The sequence below is a fragment of the Rhinoderma darwinii genome, chromosome 2 (genome assembly GCF_050947455.1).
Source record: "Rhinoderma darwinii isolate aRhiDar2 chromosome 2, aRhiDar2.hap1, whole genome shotgun sequence".
In the NCBI taxonomy this organism is placed as follows: Eukaryota; Metazoa; Chordata; class Amphibia; order Anura; family Rhinodermatidae; genus Rhinoderma; species Rhinoderma darwinii.
In genome coordinates, this window is record NC_134688.1 from 136,668,818 (window position 1) to 136,683,608 (window position 14,791).

The 14,791-nt window shown below is 43.1% G+C and overlaps 1 protein-coding gene across 3 annotated transcripts in view; it reads right to left on the reverse strand.

The window, feature by feature from the left end:
• The window catches only part of DIAPH3 (diaphanous related formin 3), a 613,925-nt gene that overhangs the window by 575,888 nt on the left and 23,246 nt on the right, over window positions 1–14,791 (reverse strand). For 2 of the 3 annotated variants that reach the window (XM_075852308.1, XM_075852310.1), the window contains exon 2: window positions 6,394–6,429. The exons of the other annotated variant lie outside the window; for it this stretch is intronic. In XM_075852308.1, coding sequence (XP_075708423.1) covers window positions 6,394–6,429 — 36 coding nt within the window. The remainder of the gene's footprint in view (window positions 1–6,393; window positions 6,430–14,791) is intronic. 3 annotated transcript variants of the gene reach the window in all.

Consider the following 14,791-nt stretch of genomic DNA (forward strand, 5'->3'; position numbering starts at 1 on the left):
AAAACACTGCTGTAATCTACATTACAGCGCCGATCACATCATGTACAAGATAGGGCACTTATAATGTGGTGACAGAGCCTCTTTAAATCTTTGTCATTGCAGCAGGGTTCAAGGCGAATAGAAAAAATAAATCAATTTGGCACCTTTTTAGACGCATTTGTGATCGCTTTTAGCAGCCATCTAGAGTCCTGATATGGTGTCACGGATTCAGGCTATACCGAGACTCTAACCATACATGCATAATTCTGTAGAGAATATTAAACTTAGTCTGGTTTCTAAATAAAGAGCATCACCCACTTCTAGAAGTAGAATACAGTAGCGCATACAAGAGGAATCCCAACAACCTCCAAAAGGTGACATGAACAATAAACCTTGTAACGCATCAAATTACCTAGGCAACCCGGTTATTCAATATTTCAGACATGCAAAATCATTATGTCATTAGGCTAATCTCAAAGAGAGCACAGCTAGACCTTTACAGGAAGAATATACAGCATTATTTGGTTCAGCTTGGAAATCAATTACCTTTCTACCTTTTTTTTGTGATGCAGACATTCATTTAAATGAAGAAATTGCAGAATAAAAGAGTCATTCTTTGACATGATTTAAAGGACATTCACCATTGTATTTGATGATCAGAGAGACGGAATCAATTACCCAAAACTGTGTAAATGTTACTGCAACCCTTTATTCCGCTGCCACATGACAATCAACTATCTTCAGAATAAAAACTTTTTTTTTTTTAAAAGCTTTAACAAACATTTAAAAATCCATCTAAAATTATATGTATATAGTTCAATACAACAGTAATGCGAATATCAAATTGAGAACATAGTTTACACGGTAGGAGTTACACTATATTAAAATGAATACAAAAAACATGAAATTCTTATTTTAGTATAGATATCAATACCAGAACGGTGCAGCTTTATGTGGAATTGGTAACTTGATTACCATTAGAGCAGGGGTCTCAAGCACGCGGCCCGCGGGCCGCCCCTGGGGCTGTCATCTGCGGCCCGCGCGACACAGAGCCGCTAGTATCGGCTCTGCTCCGAGACTCTGGAATTCCCGGACATCGCTGTCCACATATGAACAGCGATGTCTGGGGCTTCCCCAGAGCCGGAGTCCCGAGCAGAGCGCTGGTGTCGGCTCTGCTCCGGGACTCTATGGAATTCCCGGACATCGCTGCCCATATATGGACAGTGTGTCAGGGTCTTCCCCAGAGCGGAGTCCCGGGCAGAGCGCTATTATCGGCTCTGCTCCGGGACTCTGGGGAAGCCTCTGACATCGCTGTTCATACATCGACAATGATGTCAGGGGCTTCCCCAGAGCAGGAGTCCCAGTGATGTCAGGCGCACAGCTGGAGTCCCAGGAAGAGCCTACTAGCGCTCTGCCTGGGACTCCAGCTCTGGGCAAGCCCCTGACATCACTGGGGCAGCCTCTACAGAGGGCACTGGGGCGTCATCTACAAGTGGGTGTGAGACAGTATCTGAAGAGGACACTGGCATTATCTAGGGGTGTGTGGCCTTATCTACAGAGGGCACTGCGGCAGCATCCACAGAGGGCACTGCGGCAGCATCCACAGAGGGCACTGCGGCAGCATCCACAGAGGGCACTGCGGCAGCATCCACAGAGGGCACTGCGGCAGCATCCACAGAGGGCACTGCGGCAGCATCCACAGAGGGCACTGCGGCAGCATCCACAGAGGGCACTGCGGCAGCATCCACAGAGGGCACTGCGGCAGCATCCACAGAGGGCACTGCGGCAGCATCCACAGAGGGCACTGCGGCAGCATCCACAGAGGGCACTGCGGCAGCATCCACAGAGGGCACTGCGGCAGCATCCACAGAGGGCACTGCGGCAGCATCCACAGAGGGCACTGCGGCACTATCTAAAAAGGGGCTGCCCAATCTTGACATGTGTGCTAACTGAGCCGCCGGACTGCATTTAACGACACTTAAACTGGAAAGCTGGATTGTTGAAATAAGCACGTGGAGAAAGATCTCAAATTTTAAACCTAGCGCTATTATTCTAGTAATGTAGTATTATTATTCTAGTAATATAGTGTTATAGTAGTTCAAATAACTAATTGATTAACAATAATTTTGTATTGTATCAAATTTGAAAGTAATGAGGCCCGTCAACTTCCCATTTTTTCTATATGCGGCCCACTTACCCGGCCGAGTTTGAGACCCCTGCATTAGAGACTATGTGGTACTCCCAGACAACAGACATGTTTAAAGGTGGCACTGTTACAATACACCCTAGCATAATGTTGGCTATGCCGTATACATGGCACTTTAATTGAAAAATGTGTGGCATGGCAAAATAATTACAGCTGGGTATAGGTCTAAAAATATTACTTGATATTTTTGTCTTTTGAACAATCAAACATTTTTCAAAGTGAATTTCGGTGGGTCATTTAAGTTAGTTACCATCAATAGACATATGATCACTGTATAAAAAAAAAATATGTTTTAGGCCTTATTCACACGAACGTGTTATACGTCCTTGATACGCGCTTGATTTTCACGAGCGTCGCACGGATCTATGTTAGTGAATGGGGCCGTTCAGACAGTCAGTGATTTTCACGCAGCGTATGTGCGTTGCGTAAAACTCATGTCATATCCTATACTTGCCCGTGTTTCGCGCAGCACGAAGTCAATGGGTGCATGCAAAATCGCGCATGGCACACGGAAGCACTTCCGGATGACGCGCGTAATTCGCGCTACAGCTGGTAAAGAAGAGAAGGGAAACATAAAATCCCCTCCTTTACTGTGTCGTCACATAAAAAGGGAGTGTCATAATGATGCCGGCTGCGCGAAAATCACGCAGCCACGCACCATATACACATGTCACACTGAACTTTTGCGCGCGCAAAACGGATACGGTCGTGTGAATAAGGCCTTAGGGTCTTTTTTTTTTCCCTCACCATTTTCTAATTAGAAGTGGTAAATAGCAGTTCACTATGTTACATAAAAGCAGTCATAAGGTAAAACGGACACCTATCAGCAACAGGAAACCACCTGTTCTTATTTACAGTCATTCTATAGTTTTAATGACCTGACAGACACTGGTACAGTTTTGAAACGCGTAGACTAATGCTTTCCTAAAAATGCTGTCATTTTGTTTATCAATCCTGGACTCTTCCTTGATGTTAGCAGCGCTGTTCATGGTTCAGCTTTTCTATTATATTCTATAGTTTTGATATAAGTTAATCGGGTTCATCACGTGTGATTTTACGCTGGATCCATGGGAGTGTTGTGGTTTCCATGTGGAGGCCACAAAACGAATCTGAACATCGCATTAAAGAAAAAAAAACGACTTTTTCTTAGTTTTTTACATAAAACTGGAAAGCCTCGTGTAATTAATTAAAAGTTTTGCAATTTTCTAAGGCTGGGTTCACACCTGCGTCGGGTCATTCCATTCTTCTCTGTAAGAGGAGCATTACAAGGGAATACCTCAAGCAATGGTTCCGTTGCACCATGGACACAACCAGCGGCCAACAGAACCCATTGAACATACTAATAAAGGTGGCAGATCACGTAAAGTTAAGGTCCTCATACACGACCCGTCCTGGGTCATGTAAACGAGCACCGATCAATGAGACCTCTCGTTGATCGGCGCTCGTTTGCTCCCTTCACAAGGAGCTAGTATGGGGACGTTCTATGAACGATTGATTGCCCGATAATTGGCCCACGAAAAAGGGCCTTCACAGAGTGGGGTCACCGAGTACTGAGGTACATAATACATATAAGTCGCCAACGCTCTGCTGAATCAATAATTGCATAGTTCTAACTGGTATTACCAGCAGCACAAAGACTGTGCTCCCGGAGCTTCAAGCCATGGGTTTTCATTACCAAGCAGCTGCATACAAGCCTAACATCACCAAGCACAATGCCAAGTATTGGATGGAGAGGTGTAAAACACGCTGCCACTGGATTCTAATGGACGAGTATGGGTTTGGCAAGTGCCAGGAGAGCGTTATCTGCCTGACTGCATTGTGCCAACTGTAAAGTGCGGTGGAGAGGGGCAAATGCTATGGGGTTGTTTTTCAGGGGTTGTTTTTCAGGGGTTGTCCTAGGCCCCTTCGCGCCATGGAAGGGAAATCTTAATGCTTCAGCATACCAAGACATTTTGGACAATTATATGCTTCCAAGTTTGTGGGAACAGTTTGGGTAAACGCCAGGGGCGTAACTAGGAAAGACTGGGCCCCATAGCAAAATTTTGACTGGGGCCCCCCCTCCCCGGACCCCCCTCCCCTGGGTGTCACACAAGCCCCCCCCCTTGTAGATAGTGCCTTTTTTTACAGCCCCCCCCTGTAGAGAACACCATGCAGAGTGTCCCCCCCCTGTAGGTAACGCCATGCAGAGTCCCCCCCCTGTAGGTAAAAAGCCATGCAGAGTTCCCACCCTGTAGGTAACGCCATGCAGAGTCCCCCCCCTGTAGGTGTAACGCCATGCAGAGTCCCCCCCCTATAGGTAACGCCATGCAGAGTCCCCCCCCTATAGGTAACGCCATGCAGAGTCCCCCCCTATAGGAAACGCCATGCAGAGTCCCCCCCCCCCGTAGGTAACGCCATGCAGAGTCGTCCCACCTGTAGGTAACGCCATGCAGAGTCGTCCCACCTGTAGGTAACCTCTGACTTCCGGCGTCTGCGCAGCTCAATAAAAATGAAAGGAGCACTGGTCACGCATGCGCACAAGCGCAACCGGTGCTCCATTCATTTCTACAGAGCTGCCGACACAGACCCCGGAAGTCCGAGGTTTGTGATGGAGAAGGTCAGGGGACTTTCAGTCCCCCGTTCTCCCTATCAATGCCAGCGATAACACATGTATCCCCTATCCAGATACATGTCTTTTGTTTAATGGCAGAGCGGGGAGATACCTCCCTGCTCTGCTGTAGTCATGTTCAGTGGCGTCGCGCTGAAGCAGCCATAGCGGCTGCTAGCGGAGCCTCCGGCCATGATGGGGGCCCGTGCCGGCGGGCGACACGGGCCCCCTCATGCCGCGGGCCCCGTAGCAGCCGCTACGGCTGCTGTTATGGCGGTAGTTACGCCACTGGTAAACTCTCTTTTCTGCTCGAGCATGACTGTGGCCCAGTGAATAAAGCAAGGTCGATAAAGGTATGGTTGAGTGAGTTTGGTGTGGAAGAACTTGACTGGCCCGCAAAGAGCCCTGGCCACAACCTCATCTAAGGGTATGTTCACACGGCCTATTTTAGGCCCGTAAACGCCCGAAAAATCGGAAGCAGAACGCCTCCAAACATCAGCCCATTGATTTAGAAGGGAAAACGGCGTTCTGTTCCGACGGAGCGTTTTTCGCTGCGTTTTTTATTACACGTAAAAAACCGGCCGCGAAAAAGTGCAGGTCACCTCTTGGGACGTTTTTGGAGCCGTTTTTCATAGACTCGTGAAAAAATCTCCAAAAACGGCCGTAAAAAACGCCGCGAAAAACGCAACAAAAATCGCGAGTGGCACAAAAAAAAGTCTGAAAATTAGAAGCTGTTTTCTCCTGAAAACAGCTCCGTATTTTGAGACGTTTTTGACTCTGCGTGTGAACATACCCTTACACCTTTGGGATGAACAAGAACAGAGATTGCGAGCAGGGCCCTGTCATCCAACATCAGTGTCTGACATCACAAATGATCTTCTGTATGAAGAAGTAAAAATTCCCAAAAGACACTCCAAAATCTTGTAGAAAGCCTTCCCAGACCATGGACAGGGGAGCTTTGGTAAAGGGTGAAGGGACAAAGCACAAAGAGGATAGATTATATTAAAAGGGGTTTTCCCATGATGGACATAGCCACAGGATATGTCATAAATGTCAGATAGATGTGGATCCCACCTCTGGGACCCGCACCCATCTCTAGAACAGGGTCCCCTAAGCCCCGTTCTAGCTTTTTGTGCTCACACCGACTCCCGGCCACTTCCTGATTACATGGTCAGGAGTTACGGAAACAGCGTAGCTCAGCGAGTTATGCTGTTTCCCTAACTCCCGACTATGTAATTAGTGGCTGGGACCCCGGATGAGCAAAAAAGCTAGAGCGGGTTTAGAGAGTGGGACCCACATTTACAACACATCCTGTGGATAGTTCATAGATGTCCTTCATGGGAAAACCCCTTTAAAATACAGTTTTTACATCGGGTTTTAACACTAATTTTTTTGCTACAAAAAGAAAATTACATGTTGATCTTTGACTGTGCAGGGAGGAGCTGCTGATAACAAGTAGGTATCAATTCACTGCTGCCCGAGTCACAACCGTATTATACTTTCCCTCCAGCCCAAAAACAGCTCAGGATCATCGATAGAAGGGTTAAAAGAACATGCAGCATTTTACAGTTCATGCCAACATGCACAGGTTAGTATTAGAGAACAGACATGAAAATCTTACCACATCATCGGTCAAGTTTTTCAGTTTGTTTATTTGCTGCATGAGAGAAAGAAGAAAAACAAGTAGATGTAAATATACCACAGTAGGTGTAAAATCAGCGGAGCACAGCAGTATACTAGAGTATTGCACAGAAAAACATGTTAGGATGTACAGTACTTGGGTCCTGACACTGCCATCAATACAATTTATACATCATACACACTTATACCAGGGAATTGTTGCTTTAGATTTGATGCTGGGTTTTTACTGTTCTTTATCCCCGGACTAAATAATTTTATTGAATCCGGACAAGAGGCAGATAACCGTCGTACAAGCATAAAAATCTGAAACCGTCAGTACCGTGGATCTGACGGGAGCAGGATTTAACGAAAGATATAGCTGCAGTGTAAAGACAATAGAGAGCAGCTGTATCTCAAAAAGTAAACTAATTTTTTTTAAATAAAATCAATTTAGAAAGTTGCACTAATCACGCTGACTAACCTTTTTATTAAAAAAAAACTGACTTTCAAAGGGTTTACATAGCCTTTAATGTAATGTACTCTTTCCATGTTTTGTTACAGTATTACTAGGTTTCCCTTTTTTTTTAACCTAAAAGAAAAAAAGTTGAACAACGAATATACAAAAAGAAAAATCTGCAACAACCAAGATCCGGAGAAACTCTATATTATCAGTAGAGTAGCACAGCAAGTGTTCTGATCTGAAGCTAGGGCACGCCAAAAGAGAGCAGGTGTATGAACACAGGCCTAAAAGCATTGGTAAACTCATTGCACAATTAAAGAAAAACTCCTTCAGAATAGTAACTCCATAAACGCAGGATAAAAAAAAAAATTATATATATATATATATATATATATATTCTGTATGCAGACACAACCCAGCGTGAGTTCTACCCATCATCTTCCTCTGCCGGGCGGCGAGGAAGAGCAGTACTTGCGGCACAGATGTAGACACACCATCAGCCCTTCTATGCAATGTCAGTGACAACCTTGGATCATTCCAAAGCTTGGAGATCTAGGCAGATTGTAGCTTTGTCATAACTTTTGTTCCCTCATTTGTCATTCATTCCTAAGCAGGTTGTCCAGGTTGTAATAAACCACTGCATGTCCTGAAAACTGAACCTTTTTAGTGTCAATGGGATTTTTAACCCCTTAAATGGTCAGTAACTTAAACTTTGCATACATTTATAAGTATAAAAACATTGTAATATATCTTATTAGAGAAAAATACCTCTTTCTCCACAACAAAATCCTCTCCTCCCCTTCCTGTTTACTCACTCTGGATTTACTGCTTTTTCCATCTCCTCAAGACTACACAGACTCACGTCTCACTGTGGGATCAGATCACACCTGCCCATAGAAGTTTATGGAGGGGGAGGGAACAGGAGCAGAGTGTGGTAGGCAGGCACAGAGAGACGCTGCAGCAGCTTCTAGTAAGTGTTATAGCTCACCCTAGCGCTGGATTCTCAGCTACACTGCTCAGTACTGCTGTAAAATGTCCTCCTGTTTCTCTAATATATATATATATATATATATATATATATATATATATATATATATATAGGGGGAAAAAAAAAAAAAAAATCGAGCAAAGAAGCAGCACTCAATAGCAAAAAATGAAATTTATTCACCCATCACAGCAACGTTTCACTTCCTCCATGCTGCTCCTATTATATGTTTGTTTCTATATATATATATATATACATATATATACACACACACATATATACACACACACACACACACACACACACACACACACACACACACACTAGATAGAGATAGAAGAGCAGGTTTCTGCTCTTCTACGTGTACATTGCACATCGCCCACTAGTTCTGAGACAGCTGAGAATTCTAGAAGAGCCTGCAAAGGGGGGGGGGGATTGCTAAATTATGCCACATAAAATAATCGCACCATTTAATGTACTGAGAGAGTTTTTGCAAGTTTTATTGATACCATTTTGGGAAACACTACTTTTCAATCTTTCTATCAATTTATGTTTTTGTCATGGCGTTCACCATGAGAAACAAACAACATTATATTCTGACAGTTCAGACGTTTACAGACCTGGCAATACCTCTTATTTTATTCGCATTGTTATTTCAAAAAATGACAAAAGGGTTTTTTATTTGAACTTTTTTTTTATAGTGTTAAAACTTTAATAAAGAATAACTGCACCTTCAGCAAACATTTAATATGTTACAGGCACATTTGTGAGGTTTGGATTGGTGGGGTCCGGGTGCAGAGACCCCAAACCATCGATGAAACAAAGGTGCAGAAGTGCTCCGCTGAGAATCTGCACCTTCTGCTGTGATCGCCGCTCCTCGTTAGGCTGAAGATGGACAACATAGAACACGTATGTGAGCCGTCTTCAGCCTGACTGAGTGCCGATCACAGTTGCACCGTGGTTTCAGCACCGGTGGGGGTCTCAGCATGTCTATTACATATCAAAATTTTCTGAAAATGCAGTTACACTTCACATTTATTTTTTCTGGTCATACTTGATTTGAATATTGCCATTGTTGGATAGCTGGTATCGTACACTGAAAAGCTCACATATTGCTGTGTATGGTATTTTTAATGGTCTCCTATTAAGCCCTGGCAGAGCTTAGTAGGAGAAACATGGCAGACCTGGGGCATTCATTAATCCGCGTGACTGGATGAGAGAAATGGGGGGGGGGGGGGGGATCCTCTAAAAGTTTAGAAGCCTTTTCCTGTTCTGATGAACCACGAGAGGTTGGGGTGTTGCATCTGTAATACGGACGCAAAAAATAACCCATTTTACGTCCGTGTGAAAGCAGCCTGATGGTCCTTTTACACTGGCAGATTTCTGCCGGTAAATGATTGCCGATTGTGGAGCAATCATTGCACTGTATGGGGACACACTATCTCGTTAATTCAAATCCAGTTTGCATCATTGTAGGCAGCACATCCTCTTGTTTACATTAGATTTCATGCCAACAACCATGATTTTTACTGCTGCATCAAAGATTCAATCAGCCTACAAACGAGCCATTGCTTGTTTGTCTGCTGATGGCTTAGCCCTTTTTCACAGGCCGAAGATTGGTAACGAGTGTTGTTTCCCCCCCGATCGTCGGCCCTTGTAAAACGGCCTTAGGCTACATTCACACGAACATGTCCAACCTCGGACGTGAAAAACTAGTTTTTCACGTCAGAGGTGCGCCCATGCGGGACGCTTTGTCATGCATCATCCACAGACTAGAGTCTATGGGGGGGATGCGTGATGCGCAAAAAAATAGGATATGTCCTATATTTTCACAGACCTATAACACGCTCCTTTAAAACAAGGGTCGTGTAAACAGCCCCATTGAAATACATGAGTCCGTGTGACGGCCGTTGTTTTAACGGACGTCATACACGCCAGTCTGAATGAGCCCTTAAAGAGGCTCTGTCACCAGATTTTGCAACTCCTATCTGCTATTGCAGCAGATAGGCGCTGCAATGTAATTACAGTAACGTTTTTATTTTTAAAAAACGAGCATTTTTGGCCAAGTTATGGCCATTTTTGTATTTATGCAAATGAGGCTTGCAAAAGCCCAAGTGGGCGTGTTTAAAGTATAAGTCCAACTGGGCGTGTATTATGTGCGTACATCGGGGCGTGTTTACTACTTTTACTAGCTGGGCGTTCTGACGAGAAGTATCATCCACTTCTCTTCAGAACGCCCAGCTTCTGGCAGTGCAGACACACAGCGTGTTCTCGAGAGATCACGCTGTGACGTCACTCACAGGTCCTGCATCGTGTCAGACGAGCGAGGACACATCGGCACCAGAGGCTACAGTTGATTCTGCAGCAGCATCGGCGTTTGCAGGTAAGTCGATGTAGCTACTTACCTGCAAATGCTGATGCTGCTGCAGAATCAACTGTAGCCTCTGGTGCCGATGTGGCCGACACGATGCAGGACCTGGGGCAGGAAGTGAGTGACGTCACAGCGTGATCTCTCGAGAACACGCTGTGTGTCTGCACTGCCAGAAGCTGGGCGTTCTGAAGAGAAGTGGATGATACTTCTCGTCAGAACGCCCAGCTAGTAAAAGTAGTAAAAACGCCCCGATGTACGCACATAATACACGCCCAGTTGGACTTATACTTTAAACACGCCCACTTGGACTTTTGCAAGCCTCATTTGCATAAAAACAAAAATGGTCATAACTTGGCCAAAAATGCTTGTTTTAAAAAAAATAAAAAAACGTTACTCTTATCTACATTGCAGCGCCGATCTGCTGCAATAGCAGATAGGGGTTGCAAAATCTGGTGACAGAGCCTCTTTAAGGCACACGCCAAATTCTTGTCAATTTACTTATAAGAGGACCTTTTGTACTTAGTCTCTTTATACATGCAGTAATCTGGATAATGCTGCACGAAAAAATTATATTTTAACATTGGTGGCCAGACAAACCCAAGAAAGAAACGGAACAATAATTAAACTATAAAAATAAGAAATAAAAAAAGTTATTAATGGAGCAGATAGCATTTATATAAATCAGTATGACAAAAATGACAATGGATATCTTAAGAGCACAGAACACCGATATTTTATATCCTACGCATATGCATAAATCACGAAATGAAACAGCTTCAGTTCACCGTGCGTAACTTATGGATGTTGTCGTGTGCAACGCATTTTAAAATGTTGGAAAATTTATGAACCATTATATCATTTACATCAGATGTCTCTGTGACAAGTATTCAATTTGCGCTCTGACAGTATTTTCCAGGATATTTGCGCCTTTCTATGCTTTTAATTTGTCACACAGTATCAAAGGTTCGGTATATTAGAGTTTCCTTTCCTAACATAGAATGTAATAGTTACATTACAAACACATTGTAACAAGGTATTACAAGCCACTGAAAGATGCTGTAGAATCTATCAACATTAAAAAAATATTTTCTCAACTAAGGTGCTGTTGACAACCACCGTTTCAAATACAGCTAGCCTGGTAGCCCGGCGATTGCAGGGGTAGTTGCGTCTGGCCACATATTTCCTCTGCATTCAAATTAATGGGCGACTATATAATACGTGACCAAGTGTGCTGTGCCAGAGAAGGAGATGCTCTTTGTTAGCACCTCTGCTCTTTGGCTCAGAGGGGGGTCCCGAACAGGTGAACACGGGATAGAGGAAACATTCCTTTTGGAAAAGTTAGGTAATATTTTCCCTATCCCTTGTGCCGACATCAGATTCTGATGTCAAGCGCTGCGGCAGCAAAAACAAATGCATTGCCTGTCAGTTTGACACGGACAGGCAATAATACTTTGATATACGAAAAAAACAAAAAAAAAAAACCTAAATAAAATAAGTTATAAATTAAATCAAAAATAAAAATGACAGTAAAATAAACAAAAAAAATGTTTTCATAAGAAGTGGTTAAGATGATTCAAAAAAATGAAACACCCAAGACACATTAGGACTGAGCGATTATGACCAAAATCACGATTAATTTAACATGTAACCTTGATTACGATTGATAAAAGATGGTATAGGGCACACCCCTTTTTGCATGCTACGCCACTGAATATATATCCCCCTGAACCTTCTGTATATAATACACCCCCCGACATTGCCCCCACCCAGTATAAGGCCACCATAGCTGCCCCTCACACAATAGAATGTCCCCATAGCTGCGGCCACACATTATAATTAATTTCGGTTTCGCTTCATTTTTTTGCTTAATTGCCCAGCCCTACAACATATACAAACTACGGTCTACTATTATATCTCAATTAATGCAAGTCTATATATATTACATAGCGTCAAACTGGATTAACACATTTAAAAAAAAAAAAGATAAAAATCCCAGGAATCAATCAGCAGTCATCAGGGCTGGAAAACTCAGAGCCATCGGATCCGTCACATGACAGAAACCAACAGCGCCAAAAGTAACACATTGTCTGTAACCACTTAGTAACCAGCAAGGCGACGGCCCAGTCGAGGACCTGCGTGGGTGTCTCATTTTCTTATCTTAGACATTTATGGCATATCCACAGAATAAGCTATAAATGTGCGATAGACGTAGGTACCACCCCTAGGACACGCACCTGTCCTATGTCCCACTCCAGATGCTCTCCGGCCACTGTCTGATGAGGTATTCGGTAGTATGGAAACAACCGAGCTCACTGAGAAACGCTGTTTCTGTATCTCCCATAGAAGTTAATATGTAGGAGTTACGGAAACAACGTAGCATGGCGATATGTCCAAGATGGGAAAACCACTTTAATGTGTTCGGTTTCCGTCACAGAGTCCATCGATTGGCCAGACAAAATAGCGCAGCACAACGGAATTTGTGAATTTAGAACCAAAACTGAGCCTCTGACACAGATGTGAACAGAGCCTTATTTATTTTAAATATTCTGTTCTATATATGAAGAGGGGTATATTATATATCAAAGCCCAGATTTTGAATAAGAATGGCTAAATCCCTTTATAAGTGCAAGGGTAATTCAACAAAGTATTCGTTTTAGGGTAATAACCACATTATTTTTGTTCTTTATTTCTATTTTTCCACCCTAAAATATATTTCAATTTGCTTTTCAGTACAATTTTACAGATTATAGGCGACATTAAAAGGTGGAAAAAGATCTGTAATTATTAATCTTGTACTGATTTTGTAACATAAAAGTGTGTTGATTTTTTTTATTCCACTGTATTTGTGAGGTATATAAAGTAGGGAGGCATAGACCTTTTCCACAATGGCTATAAAGGAAACTCCAAAATGGGATGAAATGCGTTAGCCAATAAAAATCCACGTTGCAGATGATTGTCATCATCACGTCGTTGAGCGCAACGTGAACCCAAGCCACGCTGAAAATTGCATACCTTGGCACAACTCCAGTATGCTTGCCAAATGAACCCGGAGCAACAACGTTGTTGGAAGGAGCATCTGCCTAAACCCTTAATGGGAAACTAAAAACAAGGATAATAGTATGGGACCCACAATTTACTTCGTTTTGTAGAAAAAAAATTAATTGCCTGTAATAAATGGTTTAGTAATTAAAACACATTTATACAAAATTGTGCAGTAGGGTTGCACGATGCATTGAAACTTCTATACTGTTTCGATACCGTGCATCCTCAAACTGTTCAATACCGTTAATTCATGTATTACGATACTAAGCTGTGCGGCCGTATTACACAGCCGCAGCCCCGCCCCAACGGCTGAGATTAGAGAAACATCTACTCTCCGCCGCTATTCCCCTGAATGCTGCGATCAAAGCTAAACGCAGCATTCAAGGGGTAAATTAGAAGCGGGGGGTATGCCCTTTGGATCGCGTCGAGGGACATACCATGTACGTGCAGACAGAACAGGGTCCATTGAAGGACCCTAGAGCTGTCTGACCATATTTCCTGTTAGGGCATACTTATTACACAGGCAGTTGTTAGGACATACCCATCAGTACACAGGCTAATGTACTGGCATATAGATATATGCCAGTACATTAAAGTTTAAAAATTAAAAAAAAAGTAAAAAATAAAATTAAGTAATGTCAATTTAAAAAAAAAAACATTTTTTACAACATTAACATAAGTCTCAATTCGTAAAACACATTCCGTATTGTCGTCACTGTAATAAATTAATAGTGTATGACGTTTACGCTGTTCTAAAATAAAAACGGCTTTCACTTAACGTAAGGCATGAGATTCTGAATTTTGAACCTCCATGTGCCTCACATTAATAGTAATTAACCGAATCATGTACCTCACACATTAACTCAATGTTGTCCATTATGACTGAGAAACATGATGGGGTTAATAACTATTAACGTGAGGCCCATGGAGGTTCAAAATTCATCACACCACGTGCCTCACATCAGAAAATGGAAGATTTTTTTTTTATTATTAATGTTGGCAAAAGTATCGTTTTGGTATAGGGTATCGCAATACTACATGAAGTATCGGTATCGAAGCCCAAATTCTGCTATCGTGACAACCCTATTGTACAGCAAAAATAGAAGAAGAGGGGGGAGGAATCCTCCAGCTCACCTGACACTACAGAGTGTGTCTCAGCAGCGCCCGGAATCTCGTGTCGGTACACGTTCTGAAGCACGGAAGGAGAGGGAAGTGTTGTTCCAGCGCTGCAAGGAGTATTTAAAATGGAAGAAGGTTTCCAAGTTTAATGGCGTTCAATTAAAAAATAGTCCAGAGGTATAGTCCTGATGTGAGGGTAAGCGGGCGGTAATGTCCTCAGAGCCTACGCGTTTCGGATGCTACTGCATCCTTAGTCTTGGCTGTAATGTCTTGACATTACAGCCAAGACTAAGGATGCAGTAGCATCCGAAACGCGTAGGCTCTGAGGACATTACCGCCCGCTTACCCTCACATCAGGACTATACCTCTGGACTATTTTTTAATTGAACGCCATTAAACTTGGAAACCTTCTTCCATTTTAA